This window comes from Camelus bactrianus, chromosome 9 (genome assembly GCF_048773025.1).
Source record: "Camelus bactrianus isolate YW-2024 breed Bactrian camel chromosome 9, ASM4877302v1, whole genome shotgun sequence".
Classification (NCBI taxonomy): domain Eukaryota; kingdom Metazoa; phylum Chordata; class Mammalia; order Artiodactyla; family Camelidae; genus Camelus; species Camelus bactrianus.
In genome coordinates this window covers 48,806,630-48,825,247 of record NC_133547.1, presented here as the reverse complement: position 1 = coordinate 48,825,247, position 18,618 = coordinate 48,806,630, and the positions used below count along the sequence as shown (strand labels likewise).

Below are 18,618 nucleotides of genomic sequence, written 5' to 3'. Positions count from 1 at the left end.
TCCTCCGCGACGCCAGGAGGCGCCTCACTCGCCTTCCCTCGGCGCGTTTCCGTAGGTTCGACGTCTTGGCTGAGACGACATCCACTCGGGGATGATCCACAGGCAGGGCTTTTAAATCTTCCGCCAGATCCACCTGTTCTGCCGGGATTTCTAGAGTTTTATTCCCTGAGGTAAGATTCCCGCCAGGGAAAAACAATAAACAAAAAGTGTTCCTTTCCTCTTGTATCTCCTCCCGCCGCCTTGGGAGCTCTGAGGACCCTCAGAACATCCTTGGGGCTTCCTTGGATTGCCCTGCCCTGGGACCCGAGGGGGAAAGGGTACAAGCGCCGCGGCTTCTATAGGGGATAGAGTCCTCTCTCTGTTGGGGGTCGTGTTGGAACCCCAGAGGCCCCTACGCGGAGCCCCGCCAGAAGCCCGGCGCGCCCGCCCTGAGGTGGGGTGGGGGGGTGTCGGGGGGAAGCAGGTGACAGCGTTTCTTCTGGGCTGTTTCCTCCCTCTCTTCTTTCTCCTCTTCAGCTTTCCAGGTCACCCCTCCTCGGCCTCCCGCGTCCCCAAGACTGAAGGCGCCGCTCGATCCCTGGTGGGGAGCTCCGTGCGGTTCCCGGGGACCCCTAGAAGTTTTTATGCTCGGGACGTTTAAGGGCTTGAGCTGCCAGTTTGAGTTTCCAAGAGCGGCCTGTTTGGAAAGCCTTTCACAGCCTCCCTTTCCGCGGAGGGGGCAGCGGGCCGGGTGAGCGCAGGGAAGGTGGCACTTAAGGGACTATAGCCCGAGAGGCGGGGTTGTCACCTGAGGGGGCTCTGGGGCAGCGGGGAGCAGGCGGCCACGGCCCTGGGCCCCGCGATGTGGCGTCAAGTGCCGCTCGCTTGTGTCAGGGCCCCAACATGACCCAGTCAAGACCCGGGTGTCCGTCGCAGGTGGGTCTAAATGAGCTTTCAGCCGACGAGGGAGTGTTTGGGGAGCAGGTTCCCTCCACGTGGCAACAGTGTAAGATTTTATAATCCTGCTCTGAGCGCAGCAGGAGCCCATGACTGCTAATTGGAAGACCTGTGCTTCAAGCCCAGCACGGAACGTTCTAGTCTTAACTTATACTCATTTTCCTGTTTCTGGGTCTCCCAATTTACCAAGCCTCCCTCCTGAGCTGCTTTTATGCTTCAGGCAGCGACCTCCTCCTGTGGCTCTCAGTTCTTGTCCTCACTAGCTTTGCTCTGTGGTGGCAGGTTCGGCGGCTGTGGAAGCTCAGTCTTCCTGGGTGTTGAGGGAGTTCCGCCCAGCGCGATGGATTCTCCAAGTCTCAGCAGATACCGCTGGTCTCTCTTCACCATCTGGAGCACCAACCACACCTTGACCTACCTGATGGGACCTGTGGATTCCACAGGACCTGCCATGCTGATGGAGGCTGAAGGAAGGGCATGGAAATCACCAACATATCAGATTCCAGGTTGGTGCACCTCAGCCCTCAGTATTAACCAGCAATTACAGAACGCCACCAACACTTTGATTTGAGCTTGAGTTTTTAATTTTTTTTAAAATGAAGGATGTTACTTTTTAGAACAATTTTAGATTACAGATAAATTGAGCAGAAAGTACAGAATCCTCTCTCGTGCTCTTCTCCCTCACACAATTTCTTCTATTATTAAGTATCTTGCATCAGTCTGGTACAAGGGCAGGTGGATAGCATGATCACCAAACTGGTTTTTCCAAAGCTAGGCTTATCCATTGCAATGTGGATGTGCTGAACCCTGTGATTTCCCCAAATGTGGGAGACTCACCTGCCCAATTTGTGGTAGTAGGGGACTGTGTTTGAGTTCTCCCCTGACAATTAATGGTTAAAAACAGACTGTTTGAACATATTGAGTAGTTTCAGAAGACTCTTGGGGGGCATTTACTAGACCCATTTTCCTGGAGGGTAGATTTTCCTGCTTCCCTTGCAAGTTGCTCTGGGGGAGAAAATGCTGTATTCCTTTCAGGTGCCAGACTGTGAATTGACAACCATTAAGGTTTGTAAGAATTAAGGTGCTAGGACACCAAGAACACTTTATTTCAGGGCGGTCAGTTCCACTCCCCATTTTTTGCTGGAAGAAGAGTGGACCAGCTTACTTCTTTACTACAGAAACAATACCAGAGATCCTGAACTCAGGGAGACCTATGTGGTCAGATGACTGCCTCTCCCAGCCAGGGCGGGACAGATGTTTCTGATAGCTTACCTGGCTTTCCCTAATTTCTTTTCTCTTTTATAATGTCCATGGCGATAGCCCCAACTCACAAAGAGTAGTATCCAGCACTGTGTCCCCTGCATGGTGAGACATGGGAACATTTTCTACCAATGAGAGGAGAAAGAGCTTGTGAGTGGTATTTTCTGGGTTCTCTTTGGAACAACATTCCTGAGAGAGACTCTGGGAATCTTTGCCCCTCCATCAGTGCCTGGGTTGTAGCGCATGGATTTGAAAGATACACTGTTTCTCCCTGGCTCCCTTAGTAACATAACTCAGCCTAGGACCAATGTTTCCTAAGAGACACCCCATGAAAGCCAGGGCTTTCCATTGGGCAGCTTTGTAGTTATGTCCATCTTTATTTTGGAGGACCTTTTGGAGAATAGAAATACTCAAGGCTGACTTGCTTTTAAAGAGGCAGATCTAGTCATGAAGGACTGGGTTTTCAGCACATAGCTCAAAGGAACATCCCCTCAGCCTTTGGGCAAGGAGTTATCTGGCTTCTGCACTCCCCAACATAGAGTTAAGCAAAAACTCTTTGGAAGTGCTACATTGCTTTTAAAATACAAGGTTTGTTTGTTTGTTTGTTTACTTTTTTATTGAAGCATAGTTGATGTACAGTATTATAAAAGTTACATGTACAATACAATGATTCACAATTTAAATCTTATTCCTCATTTTTAGTTATAAAATGTTGGGTATATTCCCTGTGTTATACAATATGCCCTTTTAGCTTATTTTACACATAATAGTTTGTACCTCTTAATCCCCTACCCCTGTCTTGCCCTCCTCCCTTCCCTCTCCTTAGTGGTAACCACTGGTTTATTGTCTATATCTGTGAGTCTGTTTCTTTTTTGTTATATTCAGTATTTTGTTGTGTTTTTTAGATTCCACCTATAGGTGATAGCACACAGTATTTAGTTTCCTCTGTCTGACTTATTTTACTTTGCAAAATACCCTCCAAATCCAAGTCCATCCATGTTGTCACAAATTGCAAATTTTCATTCTTTCTTATAGGTGAGTAGTATTCCAGTGTGTGTGTGTATATGTGTGTATATATATACCACATCTTCTTCATCCATTCATCTCTTGATGGACACTTAGGTTGCATCCATATCTTGGCAATTATAAATAACACTACTATGAACATAGAGGTACATGTATCATTTTGAGTTAGTAGTATTGGGTTTTTTGTGTATACCCAGGAGTAGAATTGATGGGTCTTACGGTAATTCTGTTTTCAGGTTTTTGAGAAATCTCCATATTGTTTTCCACAGTGGCTGTACCAATTTACATTCTCCCCACCAGTGTACAGAGGTTCCCTTTTCTCCACATCCTCACCGACATTTGTTGTTCGTGTTCTTTTTGAGGATTCCATTTTGACAGTTGTGAGATGATACCTCATTGTGGTTTGGAATTGGATTTCCCTGATGATTAGTGGTGTGAACATCTTTTTACGTGACTGTTGGCCTTCTGCATGTCCTGTTTGGAAAAATGTCTATTCAGATCTTCTGCTCATTTTTTCTATTAGATTGTTTGGTTTTTTTGTATAACCTGTTTATATATTTTGGATATTAAACTCTTATCAGTCAAGTTTTAAGGGTTTCCCTTAAAACACAGTTCACAGTTTCACTCGGGTTGTGGCTGGGTTATTTATTCTGTAAAAGTCTCTTTTCAGAATCTTGATAGACATTTTCCAAGTTTGATTTTTAAAAAAGGGTGCCATGTGAATGCAGAGTAATAGAAAGTGAGTTTCCTCTCCTGCCTGAAATAATAAAGCAAAACAACAACAACAAACTGCACAAAATATATGAAGCAAAGCTTTTCAAGAGACTAGGCATCAGGCAATAAAGGTTAGTGAGTGATCCCTGAGAAATTAAGAACAAATGAGTGAACCCTACAATGGCTCCAGTTTGCCACCTGGAGACAGATTCCAACCAGGGCAGGGAAACGGAAACTGGAAAGTAGCCTGGTGGACCTCACTGAGTTGAGGACACTGAGTCATTGCTCCTTATCCTTGTCTTCCCTTCTACTAGGTTGGGCCCTTTGGTACCTGCTGTTCTCATTCTGTCTATAGTTACCCAGGCTGAGCTGGGAACAGTCATCTTTAAACTCTCTTCCATAAGGAATATGTACCCTCACTCTGTATCCCAGTGGAATTAGCCAAAGTTTCAGCCATAGGGGCTCCAGAAATGCATTTATTGAGCTCAACTAACTTAGAATCCAAGTTATCTAGATGAGCAGAGATGTTATGTTTTATAGAATGTGATAGGATAGAGGAGTAAAACTAGGCGTGTTAGGTTACTGTTTTTAAGAGAACAAAAGACATATCCACCACTTGACTGTCAGAAAGCCAGGGTTTTACTGCCAGACCCCACCACATTCTCACCGCAAACTTGGAGGTTGCTTTAATCATTTTTTACTTTAGTTCTTTTACCTAAAATTTTGGGGTAAAATACCAAGTTGTATAATTATTGAAATATGACCAATATTTAAATTATTTTTGAGGTGGGGAGAGAATTTGAATTCTGGAAGGCATTTACCTTTTCAGAAAGAAGACATATCATCCCTGATCATTATGACAAGGATGAAACTATAAAACTTATTAAAGCTGGCTCTTTATTTCTCCTTCCGGCCAGGACATAGACAGTAGTGACAGGTGTCAGCAATATTGACTATTGTGAGCCAACATGGAATCCAGGTGTTAGGTGTATCCTGAGAGGCTGAAATCTGGCTGAGAACCAGGGTGGTTGGGCCAGGAGATGTCACCAGCTGCTGGCAAAAAGAGAAGCGGGGATCAGGGCAAACACTGAGGTTATCCCTAGGCAGCATTGGCCACTTCCTCTAATGAACCCACCACCCTTACACTTCTTGTGATTTCCTGGTTTCTGGGCTCAGAGCTCCAGGAAAGGTGGAATAGAATTTTATCTATCTTTGTGAAGTGAATGACACTATTTCAGGTGCTGGAGGAATGTCTCTTTTACCCTTAAAAAATGATTCTTTCTACCAAAGGGACAGAAAGAATTGCCCCAGGGCCTACTCCTTGAGTCTCTCAACTCATGTCAAAAGCTGGAGTAGTTCTTTCTGATGCGGATGGGCTAGATGTTGGTAAGATACCCACGTCTTAGTCCCTAGGAAAACTAAGAAAGCAAGGACGTGATCCTTCGAGTTTCAGAATGTGAGAAGTTCCTCATCCATGGAAAGGGGGTTCGGATACTAGATGGCCTAGATATGACCAAAGACCCTTCTATGCCTGACACCCTGCAGCCAGCCTTGTGCAGAACATTATAAACTAGGTACTGAAACCCCTGCAACTGTATCCCAAACATACACCTGTGTACAACCCAACCTCCGAGGGTACTAGACGTTCATCCCTGAGCACAGGGTGAAGATTTCAACTCTTTTTATGGGGATGGTTGGTACATCATTCAGTATTATTTACATTATCTACACTGAGAATTGAAATGTTTGAAAGTTCACATTTCTGGGACTAGAATAGTTGTTTTAAAGCCATGATGACAAATAGCCACCAGAACTGGTTTTCAATTCTCTCTGTCCATCAATGTTCACTCTAGGAGTTTCCAATTGCTAGTGTAACAGATTACCATGAACTTTGTGGCTTAAAACAACACACATTGATATCTTATGGTTCTGGGGATCAGAAGGCTGAGATGCATCTTGCTGGGTTAAATTCAGTGTGACAATAGGGTCACACTGGAGACTTGGAGGGGAGTCTGTTTCTTTGCCTTTTCCAGCACCTACAATGTGCCCAAGTTCTTGTCTCATAGTGCCTTCCATCTTCAAAGCCGGTCATGGCTGATTGAGTAATTCTCACATCACATTATTGTGACACTGACTCTCCTTCCTCCCTCTTTCTCTGATATGCCTGGACCCCTGTGATTCCATTGGACTGTCCAGGAAAATCTCTCCATCTCAAGATCCTTAATTTAATCACACTTGCAGTGTCTTTTGCCACGTCAAGTAGCATATTCACAAATTCCAGGGATTCGGATGTGGACACATTAAGGACGAATTATTCTTCTGACACAGGCACTCTCTTCCGTGAACCCATTTCTGCAAGCTTGTCAGTGAATGGGAGCCCCTCCCTTCCGAAAGCCAGCCAGGTGAAAGCCACCCAGCCCACTGCTTTGAGTGCCAGCCAGCCAACAGCTGTGCCCATGTCTAGGCATTTGTATCAGGGAAGAGAGAAGGAGACAGTCTGCTGGGAGAGGAATCTGAGGACCCAGTCAGTTCCTGGGAAGTTCCCAGGGACCAGAGCTGAGAGCTGCAGACACCTTCACAAGGGGAGGAGGTTGGGTAGGGTGTTATGAACTGAATGTATGCATCCCCCCAAAAATGCATATCTTGAACCCTAATCCCCAGTGGGCTGTATTTGGAGAAGGGACCATTAAGGAAGTAATTAAGATTAAATAAAGTCATTGACTTGGGCCCTGATCTGATAGGATTAGTGTCCTTACAAGGAAAAGTACCAGAAAGCTTGGGCTCCTACCCTGTTCCAGCATAAGCTTCAGGAAAAGACCATGTGAGGACACAGGGAGGCATGGGCTCTCTGCAAGCCAGGAAGGGAGCTCTCACCAGAAGCTGAATTGGCAGGACAGTTCAGTCTTGATCTTGGACCTCCAGCCTCCAGAATGTGTGAAAACAGATCACTGGTTAAGCCACCCAATCTATGGTTTTTTTTTATGGCAGCCCAAGCTGACTAATACAGGATGTTACCTGGCCATTGGCCCAAGCAGCTTCTCCTTTCTGGGACCTGTCCCAGTTTTTCATTTCTTGTAATTAGCACTTAAAACCTGCTTTGCCCTTGTTAAGGCTGATTTGTGACTTTAGAATGAGGATTAACCACCTGATGTAGGATTTCATAGTACAATTTATTCCATGTAACAATGACTTGAACCAAGGATCTTTCCTAGAGTTTGTTTTGAACAAGTTCGACATCTTCACAAATATCCTAGCATGACTTAGGACAGCTGGATTCATATTCTGTACGATGACCCTGTGACCCCACATGGCCTGCATTTCTTCTTCTCCTGGGAGGCTTCTGTGATTTGGAGTCTCCAGAACCACAAGATGAGGGTTTGTCTGCTGGTGAGGAATCTGTGTGTAAGTCTGTGGAGACCCAGAGAAAAAGGGAAGATTCCCCAGAATCAGGGCATCGGTGGGTATGGGGTTGGGGGATGAGAGTTTGTTCTTGTGGGAATAAAGGAGGCTGGAGGATGACAGAGGAGGCTGGCTTATGTGTGTGTGTCCGGGATGAGGTCAAGGGAAGTTTAGAGTAGGGCAGCTTCCATTCTGCAAGCAGAGTCTATTTTTATTGAAGTATAGTTAGTTTACAATGTGTCAATTTCTGGTGTAAAGTATAATGCTTCAGTCATGCATGAACATACATATATTCATTTTGATACTCTTTTTCACCATAGGTTACTGCAAGATATTGAATATAGTTCCCTGTGAGATACAGTATGAACTTGTTTATCTATTTTATATATATTAGTTAGTATCTGCAAATCTCAAACTCCCAATGTATCCGTTCCTACCCCCTTCTCCACCTGGTGACCATAAGTTTATTTTCTGTCTGTGAGTGTTTCTGTTTTGTAAATAAGTTCTTTTTTTTTCTTTAGATTCCACATATAAGTTATATTATATGGTATTTTTCTTTCTCTTTCTGGCTTACTTCATTTAGAATGACAGTCTCCAAGTCCATCCATGTTGCTGCAAGTGACATTATTTTATTCTTTTTTATGGCTGAGTAGTATTCTGTTGTATAAATATACCAGGACTTCTTTATCCAGTCATCTGTCAATGGACATTTAGATTGCTTCCATGTCTTGGCTATTGTAAATATTGCTGCTATAAACACTGGAGTGCATGTATCTTTTTGTTTGTTTTTTGTTTTGTTTTCTCTTTTTGTGGGGGAGATAATTAGGTTTATCTGTTTGTTTATTCTTAGAAGAGGTACTGGGGATTGAATGCTAGAACTCGTCCATGTTAAGCATGCATGCTGCCACTGAGCTATACCCTCCCCCCTCATGTATCTTTTTGAATTAAGTTTCCCTCTGGATATATGCTCAGGAGTGGGATTGCTGGATCATATGGTAAGTCTGTTTTTAGTCTTTTGACGAATTTCCATACTGTTTTCCACAATGGCTGCACCAAACTACATTCCCATCAGCAGTGTAGGAGGGTTCCCTTTTCTCCATACCCTCTCCAGCATTTATTGTGGACTTTTGAATGATGGGCATTCTGACTGGTGTGGGGTGATACCTCATTGTAGTTTTGATTTGCATTTCTCTGATAATGAGTGATATTGAGCATTTTTTTCATGTGCCTATTGGCCATTTGTATGTCTTCACTGGAGAATTGCTTGTTTAGATCTGCCCATTTCTGGATTGGGTTGTTTGTATTTTATTATTAAGTTGTACGAGCTGTTTATATATTCTAGAAATTAAGCCTTTGTCAGTCTCACCTTTTGCAAATATTTTCTCCCATTCTGTAGGTTGTTGTTTTGTTTTGATTATGGTTTCCTTTGCTGTGCAAAAGCTTGTATATTTAATGAAGTCCCATTTGTTAATTTTTGCTCTTATTTCTATTGCCTGGGTAGACTTCCCTAGGAGAACATTGCTAAGATTTATATCAGATAATGTTTTGCCTATGTTTTCTTCTCGGAGATTAATCGTGTCTAGTCTTATATTTAAGCCTTTAAGTCATTTTGCGTTTATTTTTGTGTTTGGAGTGAGGGAGTGTTCTACCTTAACTGACTTACATGCTGCTGTCCAGTTTTCCCAACATCACTTGTTGAAGAGACTGTCTTTTCTCCATTATATATTCTTGCCTCCTTGGTCAAAGATTAATTGACCATAGGTTTGTAGATTTATTTCTGGGCTCTCTATTCTGTCCCATTGATCCATATGTCTGTTTTTATGCCAATACCACGCTACTTTGCTTACTGTATCTCTGTAGTATTGTCTGAAGTCTGGGGGGGGGGTTGGTTATTCCTCCAGCTTCATTCTTTTTCTTCAATATTGCTTTGGCAATTGAATTGCCTATTTCTGATTGGTTCATCTTTATAGTTTGTAGTTCCTTGTTACAGTGACCTACATTTCTATTGACCATTCTTCTTATTTCAGTTAGCATTTTTATTATCTGCTTTTTGAGCCTGAGGTCTAGTAGACTGGTGAGCTAAGTTTCATTCTTTGCTCTTTCAGCAGATTTCTTTTTTCTTAATCGGTAGTAGTTCCTCTGTCTTTTCATTTTATTTGTCTCTGTATGGATTCAGGAGAAACAGTTATCTACTGTGGTCTTGAGGGGGTGTTTTTATGAGGGAGTGTCCCTGTGTAGACTGTGTGTATGCAGTATTTCTGGTTTGAGGGCTGGTTTCAGTATGGATGCCAGCCACTCCTTTCTGAGGGTTTGTGCGCCATTATCCCCTTACAGGGGGGTGTGGTTTATGTGGTATCTAGAGCCTGTGCTGGATGTGAGGTAGGGCTTCCTCTCTGCTCTGTGTCACTGCCCTGTCAGGGGTGGGGTCCACTCCCAGTTGGAGTAAAAGCCTTGAGGGTTGGGTTCGATCAGACTCTGTTGCCCTTGAGTGCATGCCTTGCCCCAGAGGTGATGGCTGAAGCAGGTGCCGCCTGCGTGGTCACAGAGGCTCTGTGTGCTGCCTGTGTAGGCTTTCACAGTTCCGCTCAAAAGCAGCCCAAGGCTGCATCCCTTTCTCTGTTTATTTGGCCCAGATCTAGTGTAAGGCTGTGGTGAGGAAGGGCTTGGGGTGTTGTAGCTGCAGGAATTGAGGTGGCTGTGCTGCCACTTGAGATCTGGGCTGCTTCTGTTGCAAACTTCTTTGAGGACCTGTCTGCCCCAGATCTAGCCCTAAGCTGCTGTGTGGGGTGGGTAGAGTAGGGTGCTCTTGCTGGGAGACCTGCTGAGTATGCCTAAGAGCACTGACAGTGGGCATCACTGCCCCACTCAGACCACACCCCAGGCCCTCTAGGCTGTCTTGCATAGCTAGACGACTTCTCTCCCAGGGCCTGTCTGTCAGCCCTTAGCCACTCTGGTCCTGTGTACTGCCTTGTGCGCAAGCTGAGAATGTCCACTGTGAATACTACCACCGCCCCATGTATGCATGGACTGTGGCCTCCAAGACCCTGCCCAGATCACATCCCAGGTGCCCCAGTCTGTTTCTGTGCAGCTAGACCGAGTCTTTGCCAAGATCCTGTGGCAGGCTGTGGTATGGGGTGAGTGGGGCTGGAGTGGTCACCCCCTCTGACTGGGAAGTGAAGCAAGGTGGCTGCTGCCAGTGCAAGGCTCTCTCACTCTGATTATTTGTAAGCGAGCGCATGTACACTCTTGGTAAGTAGAGCCTAGGCTTCTCCAGTCCTTCTAGCATCTGTCTCAGTGAATTTCCCAGGAGGCATGGGGGCCTGTCTCCTCCATGTAGGACCCCAGGACTGGGATGCTCAGATGATGGCTCAACCTGCTGACTCCCCAGGGTGAGGGTCCACCTGCATAGACCTTCTCCTCCTTACAGATCCCTCCCAGGGACACAGGTCCTGACCTGATGCCTTCTTCCCCCATCCTACCTGGTTACATGGAGATCTTTCACGCAGCCTTGGTTATATAGGAGATCTTTTGCCATTTTGCAGTTTTATGTGAGAATTCTCCCACATATAGCTGTATTCTTGTTGTGTGTGTGGTGAGGTGAGCTTCATTTCCTCTTACTTTGCCATCTTGATCCTGCCTCAGACTCTGAGCTTCCTAATGCCAGTCTGTCTTTCCTATTCTTACATACTCAGCCTAGGGACTAGTGCAGAAATAGGAAATAAAGCAGGCAAAGAGCAACTTTATTTGTTTATACACATTCTGCTTTAATAGCCACCAAAAAGACTGTTTCATTTCTTCTCACCAACCCTGTCCACCAGTTATATTGGCCTCCAACGTACCACTATAGCAACATATATAAATATATATCATACATTTATACACATACACACATTCTAAAGCACTGTGAAGACACAGACTAGGCTTTAGGACAACTGGTGAGTGCTCACATGTCACTTACAAATGATCACTGGTTTGCTTTACTCAAGATTTTCAATGGCTTGGTGTGGCCATTCATCCCCAAATCCAAGAGGGAGGTTAAGATGACCAAATGGAACAGCAAATTTAGAATGAGGTCAGTAAACTTTTGGAGATCATATGAGAATAGAAATAGGAAGTACCAGGGTAAGCATGAGATGGCATCTGCAAGTCAAAGCTCTCACCACGTGGATTCCAAGAACTCGGGTGCTGCAGTGTAGACTGACGCCAATCCTGACTGACCCAGCTGTGCTGGCCCCCGGTCAGGTCATCGGGGCCCTGTCAACACTGTCTGTCAGGGCATTGCCGCTCAGTCGTGTGCTTTTAGATCTGCCGAGAGGCTCCAGTGTCAGAACCACAGCTCCGATCCTAGGAAGCAGGTCCTATCTGCCCTGAGTTGACCATCTGAGGATCAGGCTGAGGTGAGAAATGTGCTGTTGCTGGTTCCCATGGCACTGGGGCGTTCAGAAGCAGTGTCACAAAGTCCTCTACAAACTATGCGTGTTTTGCTCAGTGCTGGGCCAAGTGGACCTTGGCTGGTTATTCCACAGCTGCAGGAAAGGCCCACTGCCTTTTGGCACTGCCCCACCAGGCGTCATCTCTGACTCCTTCCAGACCCTCCAGCAGGTGTGGAGGAGTGAGACTCATATCCTCCTCAGCAGACAGGGAGCTGTGCAAAAGCGGGGCAGGCCCGTCCTGCCTGCTGTTTTAAGGACCTCTGGTGGCTTCGCTTCTTGCATGGCTCCTGGAAGGCAAGCGTCACAGGACTGAAGAGCCTGGCAATGCCCTTAGGGATTTTACCTGGAGACCAAAATTGCATAAAGTAAGAAGGCATTATCAGGCCCTGCTGGTGGCTAACTGAGGCTGCAGAGAGAGCTGATTGGTGACAGAAGCCAGGAGCTCTGTGAAAGCCTATTAACAGGATGAGCTGAGGGCGTATACTGAGGTCTGCAGGAGCAACTGGCGCCACCAGGTTAGTGGAAAAGCCCCCCACACCCTCCTGTGGTGATACGTCTGCTCAAAGCCACTGCATACCAGGTGGCATGATCCTACCACTCCCTCTTGAGGGACCAGTTCCCTCTCCAATTCACCTTGGAGCAAAAGGATGGCTTTTGTGATAAACAGGAAAACAGCTTAGCATGAAACATGCACATATAGAAACAGCCTGTTGGAGGAAGGAGAGGGCATTTTGCAGGGAAGTCCCCCTTTTGTGTCCCGTGACTTAAGGAGGAGTGGGACAGGCCACATCAGCAGGGACATCAGAGACCTTCTTGGTGCCACCTCTTACAGATGAGGGGCAGCAGGCTCACAGAGACTGAGGTCAGCAAAAGCCACACAGCCAGTTAGTGACAAGCCTGGGATTAGAACTCAGTCCTCGGGCCCTTTCCAATGACCTAGCAGAAGTAGAGAGGACTCTTCCAAATTAGGGAAGCCAGCGGGTACCAGAGGCTATTGGGTTACCTTTGCTGGGACAGGAATAAGGCTTTACAGAGGCAATCCTGTAAGTGTTCTTCTAAAAAGGCTCAGGAAAGAAAGGAATCATCAGAGAAGAACAAAAGGAATTAGCATACAAAAAGGCAGAGTTAAATTATGGCCCAACCCATTTTGACACTGTGAGGTCAACATCCTCTAGATTACAGTTTAGGAACATCCCTAGGCATATGCTCAGTTACTTATGGTAAAGCTTCGATGGCCAGTGTAAAAGGTTTAATTTCTGATTTTTAAGTCATTTCTTAACACCTCAAGTTTTCTTCAAAGTGGTTCCTAAATAAGGTGTTAGTGTTTTTAATAAACAGAGAATGTCTCCCATATATGTAAAATCTTGCCTTTAATTTATTACCCTGTTCTTTTTTAGATCAGTAAGACCCAATGATTTTCTTTTGTGTTGTTGCTTGAAGAAAACTATGCCAAAATCCCAATGCTGTTCTCAGCTCCATACTGTACAGTGAAATCTGTTTATTAGGCTGTATCTTGCAGTTATTTTTTCATAAAGTGGTACAGGAAACCCCAGAACACATGAGTGACCTCAGGATCCCTTTACTGAAATCTTACACAGAGGCAGACCCCCTATGTCCTCTGACCTCGAGAATCAACTGAATTGCATTTCTCCACACTCTTGACTTGGCATAAAGGAGAGAATATTGCAGTAAAGAGAAGGTGATGACAAAGTGAGAGTGAACCTAGATGTCAGGGAAGGTTGCTGATTGGGGTGGGAGTGCTGATGGGGTGGAAATTGGACAGATGCTCATTGAGGACCTGTGCTCCTGCAAGCGGACCAGAAATCTCCTCCTGGAAGGTCAGGGAAGGTCAGAGATGACCTCCCGACTCTGATGACAGATGCTGAAGGGTTTGAAGCAGGCTCTATGGCTCTGACTAATGCTGTGGTTTCCTTACCTCCAAATTAGTCCTTGCCTTCTTCAAAACATCGTGTGTCCGGGTCACTGAAAAACGAAAACAGCCCCACAAGGGAGAAGTTACCAGTGGGGCCCATACTTGCCTTGGGTGTGTGCTCTAAAGCTTTCTTTCTGGCCACTCAGCTTGGGGTCTCCTGCTGCCCCCCCAACACCACCCCCAGCATCCATGATTACTGATATCACGGGAGGTTCAGGGATGTCACATCAGTCTCCCCCTTCCCCTAGCCTCTCTGGTCACTCTGCATCCACAGCACAAGCAGGGAGTCTGCAAGTTCCCCCATCTTCTGTCCCATTCCCTGGTAGGGGGACACCCACACTGGCTGAAGATGAACTGCTCCATGCTCTCCTTCTGCTGGTTGGCAGTCTTCAGACACTCTGCCGTGCTCTGAAGGAGACTCTCCTGTTTGGATAGTTTGGTTTTCAGCTCTAGAAGCTCCCTTTTCATGGACTCTCCCTGGGAAGAGAAACAGGCTTTCTGTCAATGGTCAGAAATCTGAAAGCCCCCCGGGCTTTGTGACTCCTAACAACCCAAAATAGGATTTTACAATCTTCTCAACTATTTTTGGACTCAATTCTCCCTACCTCACCAGTTAAAGCATCTAAAACCCTCCAGCAGATGTCAGCTCACAATGAGGCCATTAGGTATGAACACTGAGAAGCTGGAAGCCCCCGTGCACATTAGCACAGGCTACACTCCTGTTGCTGCAGAGAACCTGACTCCAGGCCAGCTCTGAAACTGTCAGCTGTGAACAGGAGCTCAGATTTAGTGTTGACATTAATCATATCACTTGGGCTACACAAGTAAGACTTGGTTGTTAGGAATATGATGACTGGCAAGACAGGGCTGGCCTGAAACAGTCTACAATTTTGTAAATATCCCTGCCAACTTCAAAATGGCAAATCACCCCCTCTTCTGAAATTAGCATAATTGGGTCTCCTAAGATGTCAGGTGTCAGTGGTATTAGTCTGGAGTTAGAACCCCTGGGAGGGGATCCTGAAACCTGGCTATTCAAGGTCACCAACCAGAGAGCTGGCTTGAGAGCACCCGGGGGGAGGTTGACTCTCCCCTGGCCTGACCTGGAGGCTGAAATTTAAGTGATTTGCTGGGATTCCAGTGGGTGGCTAAAAGAGGCTGGTCAACTCATGATGACATTCTGTGATCCTACCTGATTTGTGGAAGTGGGGTGGGGTGAAGATAAGAAGTTCTTGATGTTTTAACATGTCCCTGAACTTGAGCTCAGCCAAACATCAGACAGGTAAAGAAAGTGAACATGAATGGGTTATCAGGGTTCTCCTGTCTCTCCCTCCTCCATATCCTCTCCTTTTCCTCTTTCATTAGTTATCCCAGGAGTCAGGGGTCAAAGGAGAGGGGATGTCATCAGAGCTGTGCTGAAAGCAGCCACCATGGAAGAGAGGTCTCCTTTCTCTGGTCCCCTCTGTCCCAATTGACCATTCAGCTCCTGATCTTCAGGGTCTGCAGACTGTGGAGGCATAAGGATTTTGGGGGGCAGAATGAGTAGATGATGCTGGCCTCTTACCGACTTTCCATGCAGTGCAGAACCATCGGAGCTTGGCAAGGCTGCTCGCCAGAACATGGTGAGGAGGGAGGCTGCCTCCTCCAGCCGGTGATGCAGGGCATTGGTGCTGCTCTGAAGCTCCTGGATGCCTTTGCTGCCCATCACCTGGGAAAAGGGGGAGGTAGCCATGGACATCCCTGGGGTTGAGCAATCCCTTTTTTTTCCTGTGAGCACAGGCCCCAGCTTCCTTTGTGGGTGAGGCACAGACAGGGACCTGCTTGAACCTGTGAAACCCTTTTCTAACCCTGAATCTCAGGATCTCTGACCTCAGCAGGGCCCTCCCACTTGCAAGAATTCATTTGATTCCAGCCTTCCCCATACTCTTCAGCTCCTAGTCCTGCACATGCTCTGGAGTTTAAGGTCCCTAATTTTTGCACTGTGCCCTGCCCTAATTCACACCTCATGCTACAAATGGGCTGAACCATTTGTAGCTCAAAGGATTGAGGTGCTGCTCCCTTTACCTGACATGCCCTCTTCCCCAGAGAACGTACACATCCTCTATGGCATCCCCTGTGCCAGTAACACCCAATTCTGGGTTCATGCCCTCACACCCAGAGTGCAACTTCTAACATTGTGCCTGGAGCCCCTTGTTATGCTTATGTACTCAGGTGTGGGGCTCCCTCCCTAGTGAGGGGGCTCCTGGGCGCAGGCCTCTCCCTGAGCATCCATGCGTCTCCAGTGGCTCAGACAGCACCGCAGCTGGGGGTGCCTGGTCTCTCCTGGTGAAGGGCTCTGAAATCTGCTTTCTGCTCTCCTCCCCGGCTCAGTCTGAACCAGGGAATTCCATGGCTGCCATGTTCCTCACGCCTTCCGCACATTTAGCCCATATTGACACAAATTTTTAATTTCTAGCGAACTGATTAAGTGATTTTATTCTGCCCAAGGATGGCCATGTGCCAGCATGACTTTAGCAGATAATAAGCTACCAAAGGGTGCTCAGTACAGTCCCATGTGTATGTCAACACTTTAAAAATGCTCTACTGATGAGGACGGCAGTGCTGCACAGGCTTTTCTATGGTTCTGAGTGGAAATACCAAGTCAGCTACATCTGGAACAGAGCAGAGCTTATCGTGAAATTAGCAGATGAAGACGAAAGGCCCAACTGGGTATAAATGGAACATATATCCTCAGCTGTTGGGAGATGTGAAGCATGGGGAAAAAAATAGCAGAAGGAGCTAAAATCAGAAGAAGGAAGGGCATACAGAAAATCTGCATGAAAGAGCTCTGTAATGTAACGATGTAATTACCTCTGTGCCCGGAGCTTCAAGGCCAGGGAGGTTGCAGGCTGATATTGTGAGAGATGCTATCTTCTTGACCAGCAGTCTGCCCTCCCCGATCTGCTGTTTTAGGGCGCTGTAGTCATCAATGTGGCCAATGACGTGGCGGCCATGCTTATTGGCAAAGGAGCCGTCAGTAGCATCACCCTCCAACTTGGGAGGGTTCTTTATTCCAGGAGAAGCATCCAAATCCAGCTCTGAGCAATCAAACCACAACAGCACAAAACCAGTTATTCATAATCATTCCTTCGTTCAATACAAAAGAGAAATCAAATAATGAAAGGGGACAGAAATAAGACAGTCTTGGAAAGTACAAGCATGGTGTGAAATCCTTATATATTCTGGGTTCTACCTTTTTATAATCTTTCTTATATCCTCTCATAATGATAAAATTGCCAGGAGGCAGATTTTATCCTTATTGACAAATGAAATATTCAGGACATATATTATAAATACAAATTTTTAAGTACGGGGTTGAGAAGACACAGATAAGGAAATGAAGCTGGACCCAGAGAACACTTTCAAAAAGTGGGTGACTGCAGTGAAGCAACAACAGAGCAATAGGAAAACAGCAGGAGGAAGAAAGGCAGCACAGAAGGTGCAATGAGCAGGGCTAAAGGCCTTGGGACATGCAGAGAAAAATCTCTAAATTTAGATAATGCGTATACAGAGAAACAAAGGTTACTCGCACTAATAATTTTCCATCGTCAGTCCCTGAGTCCTGTAGTTGCCTTATTTACCATTTGTCCTATTGAAAGTTGTGGTCTCGGAGCCAGGAGCAGCGGAAGAAGAGCTGGGGAAGACCACAGCTGGAGAATTCATGCCCACGTCCCGAACTGGAGGGGAGGCAACTGAATCTAGGGAGTCAAGGTAACCACAACTTTAGGAACCCTGGAAACACACTGCTCCCCAAGCATGTGCACAGCCTAGTCTTCACCACCAGACAGTAAGGCAAGAGGACCCCCTCTTACATAATCATCACCCATGTACCACGTTTAAAAGCAACAGTAAGCAGATCACTTAGTTTGGAACAAGAGGAGGTTCCTATAATTCACAGAGCAACTTCCAGTTTGAAAAATTACTAGATATACTTTTCTTACCCCAGTTTTTAAATATAATTTTGTATGCAGTGTCCAGTGCAGCGCTTTGAAACTAAATATAAATATGCATAAATATATGCAGTATATATGGTAAAAATATTTGATCAAAGAATGAATGGATTTATGGGCCATTAAACTCAGCACTCTAACCACCATTGTGATGAGTGGGGACTGGGAAATACACAGTGGTGTGAGAAGAACAGGCGACAGAAGCCTTGGTTAGTTAGAGATGCCCTCTTGGAGGCCAGGCAGCAATCCTGCAGGGGAGGAATTGGGAAATATCACAAAGAGACAGGAATGATTCTGCTCAGGCAAATGTGGCCTAGAGCCTGCTTTCTGGCTCAGGCCTCTGCACTGGACAAGGAGGAGGAGGAGTGACTGAGCCAGCAGGGCAGAGTCCTGGCTAAAGTGGTGGGGAGGCAGTGAGTGGGGAAAGCCTTGTTAAAGGGATGAAAGGGAGACACAACTGAGCATGACAGCTGCACGGCAGCCCGAGTATGTGAGGCATCCACCTAATTTTAACCAGAAATTTTTTATGTGCCAGGCATTTTGCTTGGTGGTCCGCGTACGCTTTCTTATTTAATGGCCACAGCAACATGATTGGGGGAAATCACCTTCATTGGACAGATAAGGTCATTGATAAATGAATATCGCAGAACCAGAAAAAAAACCAGACAAACGGGTAAACCAGGCATGAAAGTGTAAAAGCTCATCTTTAGATAATCCAGAGCAGAATGGTTCCCATTTAGAATAAAATTGAGGACATGTCCATAGTGGTGAGTGGAGATGGTGAATTAAATGGTCTATCAAAAGGAAAAAAGAAGAGGAAGTAGAAATGAATGTGTCAATATTCACTGGGGTGGTATTGACACTCATATTAAAACCTGAGGACATGAGACTGATTGATGAATGATACTGAGAAGAGCGGGAGAGAACTGTGTAA

At 45.9% G+C, this 18,618-nt stretch overlaps 1 protein-coding gene, 1 long non-coding RNA gene and 1 other non-coding gene across 32 annotated transcripts in view; 2 read left to right on the top strand and 1 right to left on the bottom strand.

Moving 5' to 3' along the window:
• The first annotated feature begins 18 nt into the window (after window positions 1–18).
• The window catches only part of LOC123612431 (uncharacterized), a 42,236-nt gene continuing 23,636 nt past the window's right edge, over window positions 19–18,618 (top strand). Inside the window, exons 1-4 of one of the 3 annotated variants that reach the window (XR_012509207.1) lie at window positions 21–170; window positions 517–730; window positions 1,219–1,439; window positions 3,489–3,843. This is a non-coding gene — a long non-coding RNA (uncharacterized LOC123612431). Of the gene's footprint in view, window positions 171–516; window positions 731–1,218; window positions 1,440–3,488; window positions 3,844–18,618 lie in introns of those variants that run through there. The other 2 variants (XR_012509206.1, XR_012509205.1) reach the window with 2 other exon arrangements.
• Window positions 1,657–1,816, top strand: LOC123612671 (U1 spliceosomal RNA). The gene has a single exon (XR_006719959.2). It is a non-coding gene; the product is annotated as a U1 spliceosomal RNA (small nuclear RNA).
• PDE4DIP (phosphodiesterase 4D interacting protein) overlaps window positions 11,072–18,618 on the bottom strand; it is a 169,105-nt gene continuing 161,558 nt past the window's right edge. For 10 of the 28 annotated variants that reach the window (XM_074370303.1, XM_074370304.1, XM_074370300.1 and 7 more), the window contains 7 exons: window positions 17,316–17,432; window positions 16,546–16,772; window positions 15,260–15,403; window positions 14,037–14,175; window positions 13,702–13,748; window positions 12,769–12,820; window positions 11,072–12,108 (listed from right to left, as the gene is read on the bottom strand). In XM_074370303.1, the coding sequence (XP_074226404.1) occupies window positions 11,963–12,108; window positions 12,769–12,820; window positions 13,702–13,748; window positions 14,037–14,175; window positions 15,260–15,403; window positions 16,546–16,772; window positions 17,316–17,432 (872 nt within the window). In that variant the 3' untranslated portion in view covers window positions 11,072–11,962. Of the gene's footprint in view, window positions 12,109–12,768; window positions 12,830–13,701; window positions 13,749–14,036; window positions 14,176–15,259; window positions 15,404–16,545; window positions 16,773–17,315; window positions 17,433–18,618 lie in introns of all 28 variants that reach the window. The other 18 variants (XM_074370308.1, XM_074370312.1, XM_074370302.1 and 15 more) reach the window with 5 other exon arrangements.